Source organism: Plectrocnemia conspersa, unplaced genomic scaffold (genome assembly GCF_051122295.1).
Source record: "Plectrocnemia conspersa isolate PC_06_02 unplaced genomic scaffold, ASM5112229v1 ptg000004l, whole genome shotgun sequence".
NCBI classification, from domain to species: Eukaryota; Metazoa; Arthropoda; class Insecta; order Trichoptera; family Polycentropodidae; genus Plectrocnemia; species Plectrocnemia conspersa.
In genome coordinates, this window is record NW_028277168.1 from 11,552,443 (window position 1) to 11,574,606 (window position 22,164).

At 33.1% G+C, this 22,164-nt stretch overlaps 1 protein-coding gene and 1 long non-coding RNA gene across 8 annotated transcripts in view; both read right to left on the reverse strand.

Annotated features, from left to right (window-relative positions):
- Positions 1-1,517: 1,517 nt before the first annotated feature.
- Ypel (Yippee-like) overlaps positions 1,518-22,164 on the reverse strand; it is a 155,481-nt gene continuing 134,834 nt past the window's right edge. For all 7 annotated transcript variants that reach the window (XM_088184877.1, XM_088184875.1, XM_088184874.1 and 4 more), the window contains 3 exons: positions 3,874-3,917; positions 3,338-3,446; positions 1,518-3,263 (listed from right to left, as the gene is read on the reverse strand). In XM_088184877.1, coding sequence (XP_088041003.1) covers positions 3,174-3,263; positions 3,338-3,446; positions 3,874-3,917 — 243 coding nt within the window. In that variant the 3' untranslated portion in view covers positions 1,518-3,173. The remainder of the gene's footprint in view (positions 3,264-3,337; positions 3,447-3,873; positions 3,918-22,164) is intronic.
- On the reverse strand, positions 7,777-9,538 carry LOC148235908 (uncharacterized). Its single transcript, XR_015809408.1, has 2 exons — positions 9,074-9,538; positions 7,777-7,991 (listed from the first exon to the last, which is right to left on the reverse strand). It is a non-coding gene; the product is annotated as an uncharacterized LOC148235908 (long non-coding RNA).

The window sequence follows — 22,164 nt, forward strand, 5'->3', positions numbered from 1 at the left end:
TAACCAATTGACACCCTTTTAGATATTTTATTCCAATTCAATGTTTTGAATGTACCGCATAATAATTGTTCATTACTTTGATGCTTTCCGATTTGATATTAGAAAAATATAATATTTTTTACTTTATATATGTAATATATAGATACTATATAATTGTATGATTGGCAGAGTTGACAGACTTAACGACATCGAAAAGTGATATTCCATTAAACCGACACATTTTCAATAAATATACTGTCATTGAAACACAATTGTTTTAAAAAATATGATATATTCTACAACGTTCCAAGAATAGACATAATAATCTCGTGTATATATATAAAAGGTTCGTTCGTTCAGAAAATATTTGCGGTCGCTAACGTCAATCGTTTTTATTCAAATATTGAAGAACATCGCGTCGTTAACGAAATTGCCCTATGATATGTGAATAAAATCGGAACATAAGCGCTTTTATTGTACCTTGAGTCTAATTTTCATTAAAAATAAAACTGACAAACTAATATCATATGATATATATGTATATATATATATATATATGTATTTTTAAATATACACAAAATTGTGTGACAAAATTAATTTTAAATTCGATTCTGTTAGTACAGTGTACGTACATATACAAAAGACAAAGAATTTAATATTTCAGCCAATAAATACAAATGTGTACGCACATTTTATATTAATAACACGTTTAATATTTTACTATCTATCACACGTATTGGTCCAACATCCAGTTTATAATGTACAATCCTTACAGAACAGAACAAATCAAAGTATAAAAACAATGTTTAATTTATAATGTCAGTGTTTTAGAAATTTCTAAGTACAACTGCCAATGTTTATTGTTAATTGTTGAACCAGTTTATAAAATATCAATTAATAAAAATAATACTCGCAATCGATAGGAAATTTGTGTTACATTTACAAACAAAAATTTGATGGAATGTGTTCGAAAAACGATTAATAAAAATGAAAGTCACACAATTTCGACCGTAAATTCACATGGACCTGGTTTCGCCTTATTATAAGTAATTTAAAGCCTTAAATGCACACGAGTTCTAGTTATTACATTTAATTATATTTGTAACTGCGTAGTCGAAGCAGCAAACAAATGCAGGCTCTTACATTTTTATCGTTTATCTTATAAATAAACACACGAGAGGCGGTAGATAAATTTGCAGAATGGAAGAGAAGCAGTTCATATGAGGTCACTTTGATGATGTTTTCAAAGGAAGTGACTTATAATAGATATTTGAGATAAATTCTGTAACAATCAGCCCATGTAACATAATCGAAATAATAAGTAGTTAGTTATTTTTCAAAGATTATGCCAATTAAAAATCTAACACGAAAAGAAAAACTTCCAGAGATGTGATCACAATCATAACAATGCTATCTGAAAAACAGATTAAATTCTAAAGCATCAAGGATTCTCAATGTAATCCAGCAAAACAAACTATCAATGGAAAAAAATATATTGTTAAGTCGTATATATCCTATAGGAATTTAATAAAGTCTGATAATGAGATTGTTATTTATTCCATATTTCAGTCTACACAATATAGAAGCAGGTTTGCCACAAGGCACAATATTTATTACATTGTATATAGCCAATGTTCGCAGATGACTACAATATTATCAAGTGCATAAATAATGGTTAGAAAAAATGGAAAATAATAAACAGTACTTTTTACATTCACATTGAAAAAGAACAATCCACATATGTCATGTTAAACGAAACAAAACATACAAACTTGCCCTGGAAGGGTCACATTAAAGATAAAACACAAGAACCAAATTAAAATGTATACGTTAATATTAGAAAACAATTTATTAGAGGTCCGTATTAGCTTAATAATTAAAACCATTATTAAGGCTATATAGACGTATAAAGAAAGGTTATAGGAACTAGTGAATGTACTTGAAGTGCAACTATTAAATACTCGTTGCAATATAAGTAGTATAGTTTGAATATTCTAGGGAATCATATAATAATCTAGAGTAAAGCATAAAGAATATTAATTTATGATCTATGATCTTGAATAGATTGATGAAGAAATATTGAAATTAAAGATACAATACTAAACACAAAGCAACTTTTGTGAATTGTTACTAGTTGCTTATTCTTCAGTCTTGCTATTAAATTATAAATGAGCTGTTGTTACATTATACCCTTAACTCCTTCCCTGACATTCCATAAACTTATTTACCTACCCCGTAACCTTGCAGACACTGATCGGTGATTAGACGTAAACATATTGAAATCACAGGTATACCAAACAACATTCAACTACGGCTACTTCAGAGTTTCTAACGAAAACACAGACGTTGGTACGGAAAAAAGGTATGTAAGTCTCTAATGCCAATATAATTTCAGACTTTTTTCATTTCGACTTGCTAAATATTTTTTGTACATCGTAAAAGCGTTTCAATGTGTCAGAAGAATACATGTACATATAACAATATATATAGATAGCACACGTGTATTTGATTAAACGATACATAACATAAAGTTAGTGAAAACGAAGATTATTATATTACATACATAAGGATGCGTACTAAGACACGGGTATGTTCTATCGATAGTAAATTAAAATAAGACGAGTTGAGTCCTCAGAAGCAAATACATATATCACTCTTAAATCACATTTTTCCATCACACTCGACAGTTTTTAAGCAAACATCGAGAAATCACAATATATCACAATTAAAGTTTTAATTATTAATGAATAATTAATTCGTCAACGAGAACGTCTCTTTATTTCGCATCTTTTCGAAAGATTCAGATTCAACACAGTCAAACTCGGGTTTTAATTGCACTTTGAAGTAATATTTTTGTATAATGGATATCATCCATGTTTTTTATCATCCGGCAGATTCGTATTGTCGTCGTCGCTGATAGTAACACAAAATTTATGCCGTCTTCCAGACGGTTGATTCTTCGCTCGCACCGTTTACGTGATATGTGCCAATGTAACGAGGTTATCGTCGGTCAGCTGTAACGCAGGGCCCAAGCAGAACGATAACCGACGCACTGAGTCCTCCTTATGTAATCTCCGAACATCGTAGCATAATTGCTGTTACGATGCATCGTTTTTAGTTTGCGATCGGACCGGTCGCAAAGGCAGGAGGCTCTGGTGCTGAGATCATATCGAGAGCAGTCGTCTAACGAGCGCCTAGTCCCAACCATTCTCTTTGACCATGTGCGCCAGCTCAATGATGAATTTGCCTTCCTTGTACTTTTGGCTAGACTCGAAGGCATGTTCCTGAAATCATACAAAGAATCAATTAAAATAAATGAAATAAATAAGAAAAACAATAAACTACAATATAAGCATACATATTTCCAACCGAGCATGGTCTTACAGCTTTCACAATAAATATCTGCAACGGCATGAAGACCAGTGAGTAACACTCGCTCTTCTGCCGGACCGCATCCCACGTTCACTCTGAAAAATGTAACATAAGTAATTAAAAACACATTCAATTTTCATGAAAAATACAATATTTTTATAATACACAATTTAATGTAAAAAGTATTAATCTAAACCCATATATTTATAAACAGCCACATAATCGCTTCAAATGGATTGTCCGCAATGTTCGGTTCTTGGACCGATACTACCAATAATGCAATGTTTTTGTTTATCTGATCACGCCTGTACTCGCGACGGCCCAGGTAGGAGGTCGGGCTTAGCCGCAGTATTTTGAATATTTACTGCAATTTTCATTAAATTAATTCTATAGTATATATATATAATATTTATTTAATCTAACAGAAAACTATGTATTATTTGACTCATGATTAATTTAAAAATATTCTACAATACATATATCTGGATATTTCTTATTTTAATCACATGCATCTTTACTTACACAGAATTGAAAAGATATGCCCTGCCCTGGCTGCCCTGGAACGACTGTAACAAATAAAAAATACGGTATTAAAACATGTTCAATAAGGCATAACTCAATTTCTAGATGTACATACGTCATCGCATAGTTAAAGATTAATTAAATTGGATTCCTCTGTATAAAACATTGCATTTATTTTTTTTTCTCTTAGAAAATACTATATAACTATAACCAATTCAGTGTAAAAATTAAAATTGCATATGACTTGAATAATTATTACCTATAACTTTTAAATTAAAAGTGAGATGTCGTTGATGAATAAAGATCGTTTCAAAGTACCTGGAGTTATATAATTATATGTACAAATATATTAATGGGGTGTAACTCTTTACAAGTGCATAGTCTGACCGAAATATTTTAGCAGGTAGTTTTAACCGTTATTCTGAGGACTATACGAAGGAATTAGTCCTTTTTAATTACTCACTTGAGTTTTAAAAACGGTTTGCCGGTCTAATTGTTAAGTCTGGTATTGCATGGCAACAGCAGGGGTAGGAAACCTTTATACTTGCGAGGGTAGAATGAATACTAACATTTATATTTCAATGTTAGAGTCCACTATAATGAATTCTTACTGGAAAATATTTCAAAGCACAGACCACGCTACCATCCGATTACAGCAAGAAAACGCTCCATGCCATACTTCGCTAAAAATGTAGGGGTTGGTTTGTGCCAAGGGTTTTAATGTTTTTAGAGTGGCCTACAGTCACCAGACCAAAAAACTATAGAGCATTTATAGGCAAATTTAAAAGGAAAGGTTTCCCAACATAATTGAAAATCCAAAATTGAGCTGCGAGAAAAATTGCAGATGGAATGGAGAAAATTGTTTCCGCCCATCTGCAAGTCATTAGTTACAGTATGCCAAAAAAGGTTTCATCTGTAATTAAAGCTAAGAGTAGATCTACTAAATATTAAAAATAAGCTTAAATTAAACACTTTCAACAACCTTAATCAGTTTTTTATTTATATTTTTACTATTTTTTAGGATACAACACATATATTGGGATGCCCCATTATTATGATCAAGTCTGTATATATTTACGTAAACGCGTATGTATATGGGTATATGATTATTTATGTATTCTGGTCGCTGAGCTGAGTCATTCCTAAGACATCGCGCATAAAACTAATTGCGTTAGAGCCAACGCGTTCCCTGGTTTCTCAAACTAAATGTACATAATTTATTACATTTTAAAATATTATTAATTTTGTTTATATAGTGTTAAGTTAGGTCAGCGTTAATATACTATATATGTATAGTTTCTAGTGGGTCCGGGAAATTATATATTTTTTTTAATTCGAATCCCATGATTCACGTTTCAAAAAGACCATTACATGCCCAAAAAGTGACTGTTTGGTGGCATTGTGGTCAGGCGGCGTCATTGAGTCTTACTTTTTTGAAAACGGTAAACAGTCAATGGTGAAGATATATTCATTGAAGATAATATCACAATATCATGTTGAGCATGACATAAATTCTACAATCATTTCCTCAATAATAACTATGTTTATTGTGCTGCAAAACTATATTTTTATAAAGATTAAGAGTTGCGTTCCTGCATGTTCTGTTATATTTCGTTTCCTTGGGTATTTATAGAAGTTATGATTTCTAAGGTGGGATATGTCTCCACGATTTGAATGATAATAAAGGAAAAATCTTCACAAATCATACCTTCACTCGAACATAGCTCAAAAATCACTTTTGTAAGATGTTTGAAATTGTTCATCATAGTATGGACGTGTCAATAACATAGTGCTGCTATTTTCGTTCAAGACAATGTAGAGCCGATTATAAAAATGTGCAGAAAACTTGTAGGTAATTTAAGAAGCAGTGAGCAAGCAAAAATATATTTATTAAGCTACAAAATACTTGCGCTTTGTTAATCCACTCACTAATTCAAGATGGAAGTATATCATGCCAGAACATGTCTGAACTAAATAACTGTATTAATCTCTATAAAGTTGAAAGAGATAAGATAGTAAATGTTTTATGAAGCATGATATAATTCCGCTGATTGAAAATATAATTTAGTGCAAAAAAATCAAGTCTTTTTCTGGTGGTGAATTTTTAAAGAATCTTTAGTTGAAATCGCAGATTCATTGTTTGAAAACTCAAGAAAAAAACGAAATAAACAGAGACATATTATATCTACAACTGTCTCGAAATACAGTTATGAGACGTATAGAAAAAATGAGCCAAAATGTAAATGTACACCTTAGGAAAGATATTCATGAATGTGTTTCATTTCCTTGCAATTGGATGAAACGACGGATGTCGGTTAATTTGCTCAACTGCTACTTTTTATTAGATTATTTTTTGCAGATTTTAATACTAAGGAAGAACTGTTGTGGATGATTTCATTAAGATAGATAGCTCGAGATATCGATATCTTTAGAGGGTTCAAGATACAGTTGCCATTATCGAAACTTGTCTTAATCACAACCGATGGAGCAGCAGCAATGACAGATGCTGCTAATGGATCTATTTCGCCATGTTAGAACGACGAATATTTTCCAAATATTTTAAGTAATCACTGAAATATATATCAAGTAGTTTTTATCTAGCAAGAGATTCAATACAAAACGTGTAATGGATATTGCTTTTAAGATTGTTAACTTGATTAGAGAAAAATCTTTTCAAAGGCGACCCTTTCAAATGCAGTTAGATGAAAAACAACCTGACCTGTTCTTACATTACAATGTTAAAGTTTTGATAAGTAGATATATATTAAATAAAATAAAAATGTCGACGTACTATGGATGCCACTAATGCATACTAAATATGAAAATAACACATCTATCTTTTTGTTTAAATATGTCCAAACTACATTAATGTCACTTGCTCATACCTTGGGGTCTTCATAAATAGTATTAAGATCGATCAGTCTCTACTTCATGGTGTCGAATGATACCCGAGCACTTGGAAAACTGATCGAGTCTTCGAGTCACGCGCTCGTGGCAATTGCACCAATCGAACGCCAATCAATCTACAACCAGACCAATATCGTTTCTCAATTGGTCGCGGCGTTCCATACTCGACGAATTGCGCAAACTTATCTAATTACGATCGCTTCCGCGAACGAAGGCCGACATTGTTGTCGGTGGCAACGAACAAAGCAGGAAAATCCAAGGTCGAGGCGCCATGGAAGAAGAAAAAGAGAGACTCGGAGACTAACTAACAAGCACATGCTAGAAACGCAGAGGGCAACGTTCAAGCAGTTACATATAGTAGTATTATTAAAAACTGGTACACCTAGTGGGTTAACTGGTTTATTAACACAATCCGCCCTAAACGATAAAATAAACAAATAACCAATAAAAGCGACCTCGGAGACGTAATTGAAACGTGTCGATGGAATCGATTACGGGATTGCGCTAATTGGCGCGATGGGCAATAAACGGCCAATTATTCAATCGGAACGACAAACGAGACCAATTCAGATTTGGGTTAAATTGATGTTATGAAATTGTTTGTGGCACGCGCGCGCTCTGAGCGAATCGGATTAGAAAATTGAAGCTTTATAAGTCTGAACAAGTTAAAATTTGTTTACCTGAGTGGGAATTGCGTTCTTGAGTGACACATTCGCCTAAACTTCAGTACAAAGCGCAAGACCCCGCAACACAACCTGGGGCCAATTTTAATATGCAAATACATCAGTCTTCCAAGCCTTCCAATTTGTTTAAGTGTATGAGTATTATTATACACATTAAGTCAGAACCTTCCATAATTGTAATATTAGCTTTTATTAATAAGTTATTGCGTATATAGTACTGTGCAAAAGTATTAGACACCCCTGCTGGTCTCTTTATTCTGATTCTTTCCTAATTACAGGGTTTAACTTAACGATGTTTTTTCTTTACGCATCATTTTATATTTATATTATCGTATATCCCATGAAACCTGTGTGAAAACCATAGGTCAACGCCCTTCGCTCACCAATTTTAAAATTAGTAGAGTTCTCGCAATGGCGAAGTTGTAAAATTGGTGAGTCTCTCTGGTCTCTGGTTTCTCGTGGTCATGTCGAGTCGAGGGGCAATGTGAGAATTGTATACGTTTCCTTAGACGAAGCTTGATTTAGAGTCTGAAAAAAGTTTCCAGTCGCTTTACAAGATAAGAAAAAGTGCTTTTAAATAGTTTTAGTTAATAATAAGCCTTCATAAAGAATTAGACAATTTTTTTTTTATCTTGTTATATCAATCGCGGATTTAGTGTAACGTTCGTCATTACTATTATTGAATTAATATCTAAAGACATAAACTGCGTTTACATTTCTGTAAAATAATCAACGGAATAATATAAAACCTTGTTATTAAATATCAACACTTTGACCAGCATTTGAGTCAAGTATTTATTTATTTGGCGCACTCTAAAGCAATCTCATCTTGTCCAGCCAATAACGCTTCAAACGTGTTTTACAGATTTAGCTCAATTGCAAATAAGTACATAGATACAGATAAAATCCGTAAGTGGAAAATTGATATGTACTTCGGTTGCATCTTGTCGCCGTTTTCGGCTAACCCGCGGGACTTCTCTCTGGATAAAGTATAAATAATTCAACCGGGTTCATTGCCATCTAGCAAGAGACAGAAAAAACGAGCAAAGGGTTAAATGTGGGTTGGGCGAAGAAAATTAGTATTATTGCAATAAAGAGGTCAACAGCAGCTGCCGCTCATTAATCGGAATATCAAATTACTTACACACACGTATGCGATTCAGATCCTGCATAATTAATAGTGGGTTGTTAGACGTTAAACGGTGATGATGGATGGTGAATCAGTTATTGTTGTGGATTTGAATCAGATAGAACTTCTAACGAGAATATAATATGGGATGTTTTGAATCAGATATGTCACATAAAATGCAACACTGTTTAATGTAAAACCATGAAATATTGCAGTACATATGTATTATTAAATGCGTTAAGGCGACCAGACGTCCTGGTTTACGCGGAACATTTATGGATTAAAAAGTGAAATCCCGCATTATTTTTTCCTACTGTATAAATATAGAAAAATGGCGATTCCACACAGATCTCCACGTTCTCAAAACTCGCGTTAATTTACTGTGACCAAAATGATCATTCATTAACAAGGAAACAAGATAATAGCGTAAAATATGGGATCACACACAAAATCACATAAATAACACGAGTTTTGTTCTTACTGTAAATATAAATCACCGAATTCACAAGATTCCCGTTGCAGTATACGACCTTGGACAATGCCCATCAAGCGAATGTCTATTGGCTGGATGATCGCTGCATGATTGTGATTGGTCAGCAAGCTTTGCAGCCCTGGATACTTAATCCTGGACTCCGATGAGGAGAAGGCAGTCACAAGCAGTCACTCGCAAATACTCGAAGAGACTAGCAGATTTACCCGCCTGGCAGACGATCTGAGACTCTCGAACACGATCATCACAGCAAGAGAAACTGCCTCCAGACACTCTCGCTGCAGGTACACGCACGATTCACGGACATCATCCCTGCGCCAGCTACTCCACTATCACTCGGAGAAAACATCTCGCCATTTATCGTCTGTCGCAATTATAATATAATCTAATAAAACTCAAACTAGATTCACCTGCGTCTAACCCGAAGTCGAAGTCAAACCCCTAGGGTTCTCAAACCTTAAAGAAACATACTCAAAGATAAACATCGGAAAAATTTAATTTAATTAAACAAATTTATCAAAAATAGGCAAAGCAACAATTCCCACATTTTCAGCTCAGTTTAAGTTCTAGTTTAAGACTATAAGTCTGGGCATAAATTCGTTTTAAACAGAACATATGCATGAGATCCTACATCGTTTCCCATTATAAAGTGTCATAAACAAAAGCGTTATACGAACAAACCCTCGAGGAAAATCATAGTATTAGAACACCAAAGAGCCAGACGTAAGCTATGACTTAATAAGTAGTTATTGTAGAGTTAACAATTATTCATAGTTTTCAACTATTCGAATATTGAATGAAAAATAGGATAAAGTATTCGAATTTATTCGTATTTTTTTCTCAGCCTCTCTTTAATTTATTTAACCAATTAGTGTAACAAATCAATTAAATGTCTGTAAAATATTATTTAATTAAAAGTTAATTATTGGTTAATAATAATTATTTTAATTAATCATTTATTACTTTCATAATCGTTACTTTTTGAAATTTATAAAATATGCATAGCACAATGCTGTGCGAATTACTAATCAGTGGGGGCGTCAAGAGGAAAATGCTTAATTTATTATTACATACTTTATGATCAGAGGCGTTATTTCAGCTTTTTTGATTGAAAATTTGATGTACTATTTTAAATACATAATTTTATCGAATTTATTGTATATACAATAGCCAATAATATTTGCAATTTTATATACATAAATATCGGATCCGTATCGGTGTTTATTTTATGTGAATCTACATATAAATTAAAAATAGCTAGAAATAAATTAACCGCGATTAAATTATAAAGCTGAATGTAATAAAATATTTACGTCTTGAAACAACAAATACAAAAACAAACATTTGCGACGCACACATAAGCGTTAAATGATAATAAATGGTGGGCCTTTCCAACTTTTAGTTTAGTTCTGCGAATTTCGGTCATAGTGAACACAACAAGATAAACATTCTATTCACAAATGTTTTTCAAATGCAAAAAGCATTTTTTTTGTTGTTGAAAAGAAGCATTTAAATTATTTGTAGTTTTCAACTATTCGAATATTGAATGAATAAAGGGATGAAGTATTTGAATTTATTCACAATTTTTCGTAATTTCGGTCATAGTATATACCGCCGATAAACATTATATTTAAAACATTTTCGAATGCGTAAAAGTAATTTTTTGTTGAGAGGAAGCGTTTCATTGTCTTAGGCGCATAAAGAGCCATGAATTTGGAGCGGCACTAGTCACTCGGATATATTGAAAGAAACAACGGCTGTTGCCAAATATATTAATTGTTTCATTCTAAGATTTTTTCAAATTTCATTCAAAATAAATAAATAAATGAATGTTATTTAAAAAATATTTTGTATTTTTTAAATTAATCAAGCGAATAATTCGAATAATTAAATATTCGATTAAGGATCCTATTAGTGTGGCCATCGGAAAGCAACCACAATGTTTTTGTTTATATAAGGCAGGATAAATACTCATTAGAACGGCGTAGATTAGAGATGTGGCGTTTAACAATACAGCATATTTGGTCAAAATAAATATTTTTCCTATTCGTCCAACTTTAAGTAAGAAAACGTATGCTCACACAATCAAAAAGAGTGAGAGACTCGCCAACAGCATTGCTTCTAATACTGTTTATTGAGTAAATTAGTGTGACTAAATAGCATTATATCCATCAAGTGATTTGTCAGATTTAAAAAAATGTAAACGTAAGATGCATGATATACAAAATATTTTTGAGGAAGAAAAATAATATGTATTACCTATGTTTACTGTATTTCACAACAACTGACCTTAATTATTGCAATTGTATATTTATGAAACTTTGACATTAGAATTTATTTAATAAAACTTATTTGGTACAAATCATGTATTTTTTTCTATAAAAAAATATGTTAGAAATTTGTTCACCGTAAGATTTTGTACATACATATTTGAGAATGAAACTCACTTACTATTTTATTGATTGATTTATATTTCAAGTCAATGGCACTTAGTGCTTATTTTATTTCCAATATTTATAAATTAATTCATATACCCTTATGAAAAAATGTATTCATACATATACGTATGTACATACATATGTTCATACATCCAGTACACATTCTACAGCCGTTAATAATTGAATCGCCTGGCAACCCCCTCATGTTTGTGATAATTTAATAATTTGGCAACCCCGCCCTCCAATTCAATGCGACACAATTTCATTCACTATTTAATGTATACATTTTTAAAGCATGGTTAAAATATGAAACTATTTATTCAATTAATTGACAAAAAGTCTGGAAAATTACATACATGTGTCCTATCAAGTCATCGTTTCTTAAACTTTGCATATGTAAAACAATACTTTTATAGCACTGTGGATTACTTATTACTTATTGTCGGTTAATTTACCTTTCAACGGATATGATGCCGGTTATTATTAAAAATGGAACGGCACATTTTGCTAGATGGAAAACGCAGCACATCGTTGAAAATACATATGCAATTTCCTCGACACACATGTCGAGATTTAATATAAAATATCTCGTTTATATGCAGAAATTACAATTTGAAATTATTTAATTAATGGATTCAGAACTTCTGAAATAAACGAGCTTAAAAGGTAGTTCAATTGTCTGAGTCTGGACAGGACAAAGGATATTCGATGAGGGAGATTTTTTTGTTAAATGGATGTGTTCTGCGAGCCGGTTTGCTCTGCACTTCAAAAGCTGTGCAATTAAAATTCATACTTTGAGCCTAAAAGCGTGTTATAAAAAATATTTAAGAGAAGTGGAAATTGTTTACTCTGTTATGCGATACGTAACTAATGAACCAAACGAAACAATGCCATCTACATGTAATACAGCCTACAAAATAACATACATTGTATACCGGAAAAATTAAATTAAATAAAGCCCGACTCGATACGTTTTTTAAACTTATTGTATCTTCCTTCAGTGGTGTCCAATCTAGTGCATTGTTTCAGTTGTAAGTTTGAAAACTGTTTTCAAACAATATTACTATATAAAATACTTAGGTGTGTTTCTTCTTCTTGAACCACAGTGTTTGTCAGTTTTCGCTATTTTACCAATAGATTTGGATTTAAAAGAATCGAATTTTCGTCGACATAAGAAGCAAACAAATATTCCAAATGTGTCGATTTCAAATGTATTCGACAAAAAATACGAGTTTGATTCCACCCCAAATCAGCATCATATTAAATCACTTACGCCATTACTACCACTTTACTGCTTTATCAAAATTTAATATTGCAATCTATTTATTTTTGGTTATTCCTAAGATCCTAAGATCATAAAAATAATATAAATTGTCTCTAATGATTTTAATAGTGGCTGCAATAAAAGTTTCGTTTTTATTGCCTCATTGTAACCAAAATAGCTTTTGATACACGTTGTAAATCATTTTATGTCACTCAGTCGATCAAATCGACGAATGGTCTCCATAATTGTTTAGGTTAACACAATGAGTCTTACGTCAAGAATCAGTTGAGACGCAAGGCCGACGTACCGAAATTGAAGACGAAAAAAATTACCTTGTTCTAACTATCCAAATATAGCCGTAGAAAATTATCTGATTTAAAGAAGCAACAGAAGCAGGAAATATTTTTTGGACCTTAATAATAAAATCACGCTCAAGAATACTGTTCTCAAAGTGATTATACAAGGCATATAGTGCTCTCAAGCTTCTCTAATCGTATATGCTTGTCCTCTTGAAATTTATTATTAATTTTATAACCCAAATACATATTTGACATGAATTTCTGGAGATTTACTCTGAAACCGACATTGTGGCAGTATAATAAAACAAATTAAACGCGAGAGTCCGGTCGAAAATCAACTATGCATAAATCATGCAATTCATCTGGCCGTAACAAACGTTTTATACTGAAAAGAGGAGAATATCAAGCAGATGAAAATTCTAATGATAAACAATATAAACAAGAAAATGAAAATACAGAACTTCCATATGATAAACGATGTTTGAAAATGAGTTTTAATAACGCACAAATGCAACTAGTAAAACTCGCTTAATTCACGAGAAAGTGTAATTCCTTAGTTCCAATGATTGAAAGATTTTAAAATTACAGAATTTCGTTATGAAATATTTAATTGATCTTGATACTGCTTATATTTGGAATGAATCGAACATTTGCGTATTGGAAAATATTAAAGTACTCGCTCCCATAAAAATAGCAGTTGAAGCTCTCGAGTGAAAACCGGAACCGGGTACCCGGGTACCTGCATGTTTTTAAAAGAACCGAGTACCCTGTTATTTTAATTTAAATATAATATTTGATTTCTACATATGAAATATATATTTCCCACAATTTTCAAGATGCTAAATTATCCGGCTATTCTTCTATTTCGCAAAACTGGCGGTGTATCGAAAAGAGACAGGAAATCCTTATTTAAGTCCGAAAGTATTGTTTCACAATGTAAGTTTTATAATACATTTCGTTCCGGTACCCTCAAACATTTGCCGTTTAACAAAAAAAAAATGCGAATATTTGCAAAAAATACACGCGGTATACTCGGAGGACGGACGTACACAAAAATTGTTATTATTTAGTCAGTGATTTATGATTGTTATTATGATTGAATCTTCATTGCTTACTATCCATCGGTTGATGATTAGCTCTCTAGCAAGAGATGTGAACATATTTTATTATACTCCAATGCAATTTTGATACCATTTACACAGAATAAATTAATTGATTGGGTAATTATTATGTATTATTGATTTAGAAGTAATAACAACTATTTATTCTTCACTTTATGATAGTACAAATTCTGCAGGTGATTCATAAATAGAAAAATTGTTCAAAATTTGATAATGCTTTCAAGTTTATAATCCGCGAGAGTTGACAATGGTCAGCACTTCAAGTTTATTTTAATCATTTGACTCATAGTAGAAACACATTTTTACAGTCAACGATATATTGGGACGGGTGAGCCGTTTCACGTGTTTTTACAATAAGCAAATGAATATATTAAAATTATCCCACGGTGAAACCAGAGCGGTTCTGAAGTATTTCTTACTTTGGTTTCATAACAAAATTGAAGTATCAAGATTTATTAAATGTGAGAAAATATTAATATATTTAGGATGACGTCTTTAAATAACGATACTAAATGATGCTCCATATAAAGGTTGCAACACAACTTATCTGTGACTCTTAACCCTTTCACCGCGGGTGGCTTCTATAGAAGTCATCAAGAAAATCGCCAGTACTCATTGGGCACCTAAAGGTGCCATAAACCTTCTTATTTAGTATAATTTAAAGCTGTAAATCACTTGAATTTATTGAACCATAATATTTTTTTAAATATGGCATGAATAGATGCCCCCCATATTTTAATAAATATCAGCCGCGGTGAAAGGGTTAAGGAATCAAAAATGTATACAATGCCAGCTTTCTCATCTAAAGAGCATAATTCATGGCTTTCACTCTCGCAAAATGTATTACGATATTTACACACATTACGCGGCTGTTGATCGCGCATTTAACTCGAATGCATAGAAGTGCACAAAGGACGACCACTTTAGGGGGCACTCGTCGACCGTCGACGGAAATGCACTCGTTGCCAGAGGACAAAGAACCCGCGGCTCGTCTGGCCTCCAGCTCCCGACAACTCCGCGAGGCGGTGAGAGAAAAGCCAATTTGAACGGAAAACCTCCGGGCGACTGTGGAGAAAAAGGGAGCTGAATTTCGCAAAGGTCTGTCTGTTTGTTTTATATTGTCTGAGTCGATATTACCCAACTGGTTATTCAACGAGAGGGCGTTCGCTCCGCGACTGAGCTCACGGGAGCCGTTGACCAGGCGCAGGACGAAACGGAGCCAGGAAAGGTAGTCGACCGCCAAATAGCAGACGGTGTCTGCACAGGGGCAATGCCATCGTTTGCTCTGTGCCATGGAAGGATGTTACGATCTTTGTTTACGTAACCGGAGAACGTAGTATACACATACTACATATTAGATACGCCCAGAGTGGAGATTCGCCGCGCCAGACTTTTCATATTAACATTACACATGGATCGCTGCATACTTTGATGATTACATACATTTAAGGACATATAAAGTGAATAAAGTTCAAAACAATATTTAAATATGTTCAGAATTATATTAGTTGGAATTAATACATCCCTCAATCGTCCATAAATTAAAAATACTTTCACACATATTTTCATTCATATACAATAAATCCACCGCGGTCCAATTTATTTAATCACAAAAATTAGACTTCATATCTATTATTTATATATAATTTATTTAGGGTATACCTGTACCCAATCCAGATGTTAGGACCGCTCCTGAAAAAAAAACACTCAAGAATGCAACGCCAAAAGAACGAATATCCTTGTAAATAAATTGAGTATTTTTTAGAGATATAGAACTTTAAAATTAAATAAACCACTTTTTCGAGCAGCTGGAGCCGTATATCGGCAATAACGCGGCGAATGTTGGCTTCCAAATCTCCATCGTCTCTGGTTTATCAGCGTAGACTAACTTTACAGATCTATTATAAATATTTTGGACTTAATAATACCTATAATGAAATAAAATACTAGAAATTTTATCATCAAGTTGTTTAAAATTGCTTCAAAAAAAATAAAATGTATTGGGCATGACATAGATGTCTCCGCACTGTAATTTTAAAACCATTTTGGGCATGACATACATGCCACTGGACTTTTAAATGTTAATTACTTGCATATTTTTTACATCAAATAGCAGATTCTAACAAAGAATTTTGAAAAGTACTATTCATACTACCTATGCAGATAAACATGATTCCTACTCCTGCTTCAATCAACAGCATTACCATTTTTCTTCATCTTTCGATCTCGATCGTGAAATGCAATGCTAGTCATTATCGCAACTGTGTAATCTTCAAACAATAAAAATAAAGGATATAGCGTCACCCAAGTAAGCTATATGTAAAAACGACACACCTGCCATTCTCTATCTACACTGACAATCTCAACAAACATATTTTGCATATATACACACCCGCATGCTCTACAGGCAATTAGCGTTGCGGTGAACGCGTGCTATTTGTACAATACATCACGAGCTTATGAATTAATATAGCTCGTGTGTAGTGTTTCTAATGCGCTATTAAACTATTTATTGCACAACGCTTCTTCGGGGTACGATAACGGCGAACGGTCAAACCGCTGTGATGATAAGCGATAGGATAGAACAATAAGCAAATGGGCAATCTTGTTAGTCTTATCCCGCCCGGTGACCATCGCCATTAAATTGTAATTGGATATAGAGGTGACGACGGTGACACGAAAATATATTTGCTTTGTGTAAGTATGTGTCTTTGTCCCATTAGAGTACACGGTGTGAAGTATTATAGTATAATTACAAATGTATGAAGAACTTTATATAATATTCGGTCTTTGAAATACATTATCCACTAAATAATATTCTCAAAAAAACATCAAAGCAACCAAACAAATCTCGATAAAAATTGTAATTCAAATTCGTTATTAATTTATATTAATGTCTATGGTTAAGTTTTACTGGTGCAGATATTTAAATCTAGTAATTTTTGTTTGGAAGAGTAGGACACCAAAACTGCATAGCTGCAGAAATTGAAGCCAATACAGAGATATCGATTTAGGAGTTAACAGATAAGACAAGATATATGGTCTAGCATTCAAAATTTAAAAAATATTGGAAAGGCGTGGAAACAAGGCGCGTGGGTTCCAAATGCACGAAGCGACGAGAACAAGGCGACGCGCCTGCCTCATATTGCGAGAATCACACGATAACAAATTAATGCTCACGGATGGATGTAACTGTTGCTTACCCTCCATATTTTCCTAATATAGCACCATCAAATTACCATTTAATTAAGTTTCTACAATATAATATATATGTAGTGGATCATAATAGATATAATAGTGGATGGTTACTGTGGATCCTGCAAGATTTCTATATACTTTTTTGTTGTACCTTTTTATATGGCACTTATTATCAATCACGTGAGATCATGGACGAAAACACAAATTTTCAGGAAAGTTTGATCTAAACTTGGCAATCATAAAAAGGTGAAGAAATTATATAGTAATACATATTCGAAATCTACCTAAAATATGTTTGTCATATTGCCGTACTGACTGTTAAGTAACTCAGTCAAATTATTTAAATCCCCAAAGTAGCTCTCAAAACCATATGTAAAGATGTCTTTAGTACAGGTGGAAATGGATTATGTAGGTTCACGATAAAGCGTTGCGCATTGTAGCTGTCTTTGTAAACAACTATGCAAGTATCGCAGCAGGAAGCGACTGAAGAGTTCTGAATAGCTGCAAGCGATAAGTCAAATCGATTTGCAAAGTTTGCTTTAGCGTCGATTTTCAGCAAGGGTTCATGCACTCGGTACAACCAACCACCGCGTGTTCCGGGTGCATTAGCGTTGCACCCAGAGGTTGACGGCACGACACCCCTAGCTGGAGTAAGAGCACCCACCTCCAGTCAGTCTGACACTTTTTGAAAATTCCCGGAAAGTTCATCGGGATGCATTGACCTCCCGAGCGGTGACGCGAACCTTCCAGATTGAATAATAGAACAAGGACACGTGCGAATTTTCCGATCCCGTTCATCCGTCCGATGCACTCCGTGCGGCGGTCAAGTGCCCCGACGGACAATAAACCTGGGCCAAAGACCCCCCGAGATTGGACCGGCGGCTAATTAAATAAATTGCGTTGATAACGAACGCATTGTTTGAATGGCGAGAGCCAGCGTTCGTATGCATGAACAAAAACCGTTGATTAACTGACTGACCTGATTCAAAAATGTGTGCTTTCGCCAGAAGCGGACTGGACAATCCCAGTGGACTAGTGGATTCGATTTTTGTTTTTATTTAAGAAAAATATGATAAATAAACAAATTGTATGAGCATATAACTAAGGGCATGTAGGGCTTTGAAGGTCGATTTATTATGTCTCATCAGAAACATGGCAAAATTCTGAAAACAAATGTTTCCGTGGAAACTTTTCAAATTCAACCCTTGGAATAATATGTATCTTTGTGAAGCGACAAATCGAGTGGAGCGTAAATATGTCAAGACATGGATACTAATTAAAATCGTAATAATCAAAAACATACGTTTTATAATGGCATAGTATCACTTTCCATTGGGATATTACAGTAAAGGCATTAAATAATAACATATACGTAAGTTAGCTAACTTCTATTTTGGGTAAAAATAATGTGCTAACAAGAAAAAGACACTAAGTAGATTGACCTAGAATATCTCATACACGACTCCATTTCAAAGAGTTAAAATTAATATCAATTTTTTCCGTTTTATCAAATATATGTAAGCTTTTTTATTAGTATATTTTTACCGGAGTAACATTTTTTAATAACTGCTATTTTGAAACAGGCTTGATAATAAACTACATAATTCTGTATTAGAAAACATAATTAAAACGAAGGAGCCCTATGGCATTGCGAACCCTTTCTAAAGATATAACCAGTGTGTTCAAAATTTATATTACCATTTGTCACCACTGAACAATATAGTTGTACTCTTTGAAGCGTGCGTTTAAGAGATTCTATGACATACTCATGCTTAAGACAAATACATGGTTCTTATTTATTTGCGTAAAAGTATAGTAAAAGTATTCTTAAATCGTGTTTTTTATGTAGTATTAAACTTACTATATAATATAAATAGTTACTCAAATAGCATACTAGGGAATAGAGTACAAAATAGTTGTTTCTCGTTTCTTTTCTGTAGGACGGTGGGGGTGCTTTTTCAAACTCGCGCACTAATTCATCGTAACCACGACAATAATAAGGATGAACGTAACCTCGTTACATTCATGGAAAAAAGGGTAACAAATAAATAAATATAAGTAATTAATTTCTTTGTTGCGTAAAGCACCGTTAACCACATTATCCATTGCACAATTCGTCCTCCAAATATGTCCATCAAGCAAATATCACTTTTTAGAGTCGTGGACATATTTAGTTGTTCGAATAAATGAGTGGAATAATTTACTGAATGGTCGCTGCATGGTTATGATTTGTTAGCGAGCTTTGCAACCCTTGATATATTAAACTGGTCTTCAATGAGGAGTGGACATACGATAGACCACACGGCCACGAGCAGTCAGAGACTACCAGAGACGATCAAGAAGCAGAGAGGAACAGACATCGACTACACCGCCACTGCCACAACTACAAGATGGACATCATCCCTCCGCCAGCTTCTACACCACCGCTCAGAGAATAACAATAATCGTCTACAATAGTTTGATACAATAAAAATCATTACAAGATTCTGGCGTTTTACTGTCTGCAAAGTCACATCCCTTAGGGTTAAGCATCTTAAAAGTCTAATATAGTAAAATATTTATTTGGAGAAATAAATTATTTTTTAATGAAACTTATTTAACGATATACATTTTGCATATTGCTGCAAAGTACATAGTCATAGCTTGACTTAAATTACCACCTCAATATTTATTCATAATATGAGGCAAATCTATAAAAATCTAAGGTAATTGTTTGGAATTTTAAAAATAAAAAACACTAATTTCGATATCCCAGTTACGATAGGAATTTTAAAACGCCGTATGTTCATTTAGGATTCAAACCCATAACTTTTAACGCAATAACATATAAATAAACACGCATCATTACAATTGACAGAAATTAACCATACGACCAATTTTTTTGAAAAGTTGCTCGCAGAAAATATATAAAAGGGTTTGCAAAAAATCGGACTACACACTTCATAGCATCGACTTGCTATGCTACTTCGGTTTATCTTGTATTTTATGCATTCGATATTCTGACACTGAAACACTGACACCTGATTGATATGGTATTAATTGTGCAATATAACCATACAGATCCAAGACTTGATAAATGAAAGAGTCATTTAAAAACCGTTACATCACATACACTTTTATTATTTTAACATTTTATTTTTATAGAAAATATTTTTAAATAGCGCTAAAAACTCTTATCACTACCACATAAATATTAACAATCAGCTAGTTTTTAGGTTTAATGAAATTAATTAAGTTTAACTCCTCACAATATTAAGGCTAAAAATAACTGCTGGTTACTGTATTGAATTGTTATTTATAAATAAACTTATAAATTAAAAATACTGCTAATCAATTAACCTTTTAAGTTTATTTTAATATAGTGGCAAGCCATAAGTAATATATAGAAAATGTACTATTGACATTTTTATGGGAAGAACGCAGTAAATTAGCAACAGTTTTTCTAAGCCTTACATCAAAATTTTCTTTGCGAATTATGGCAGTTTCAAGTTAAATATTTATACGGTAAAATATAAATAAGTTTAATTGTAGCCTATGGTTACTGAAAACTACTGACTTCTGACGACGATAATTTTTTTTCAAGATTGCGCATTTATTTCATGCGCCCTAATGTCGCGTCGGTCTGAAATTTTGTCTCTGAGCTTTTGTCGGCACGGTTTTGTTCCACCCGTCTCGTCATATTTAGTATATGTTTATTATAATGAAGTTTATATAGGTTATTTGTCATAGTTAAATATATAATTACGTTTAAATTAAATAATAAAAAATGGTAGAATGAGGATAATCTTTTTTGCGGAATAGCTTAAAAAATTGAGTTCTGGCATTAAACACTAGTGAAAATATTAACTGAAGTACAAAGTGCGTATTATTCAGTCAAAACTCAAGACACGAATGACCTCTAAAAATTATTATTTTCTTCTACGACGAACATAAATGGAAGTCTCACTGATTTTAGATTAAAAAATAAATTTTATATAATCTAAAATATATAAATAAAAATCATCCGTTTCTTACCAATCTATAATACAATATATGACCCATATACGCATATCATATGTATTATTTTAATATTAAATACATATATGTGTATATATGGCCATAATACAAATTCCACGTTCTAATATATTTTCATGTGCTAACCTAGCAAACGACTTATAATTGCCCTATAAGTTGCTGAGCCACAAAATTGCATTTGAGGCTGGCGGTAACGCTACGCCATAACGCAATAAAAACACGATTGCAATAGCTATCGAGGGGAAATATTAGGCGCGATATTGGATTGTAACTATATGAATTATTATAAATAACAATAAATTGTTTCATTCCATCACAAAGCTTTCAACACGCACTTCGCCTTTAAAACTTTCGCTTTGTTCGCCGTTGATGCAATTATAGAGCGGATGGGAAAACGACACGTGCAGAAAAACGATCGAGTCGAGGGGTTGTAAAACGCTTTAATGTCACACGAATACCGTTTAAATAATGACAGTATATTTTCATATTCATAAATAATTTCAGATAACGAAACGCCTTCACGCTCTAAATTTTCGCCCAACTTTCCACTCCAAAAAATGTACCATTGCCAATAAATAGACATTTCGTTGTATTGCAACAGGTGAAATCGCAATATAAGCCGATATCATCACAGAGAAGAATGAGATAGGGTCTCGAGCGGAAAATTGCCCTTATCTAAAGTACATTGCTCGGTTTGTCGCTGTATATACAGGTGCGCCCGTAAGTACGGGGTCGTCGACATTCGGGT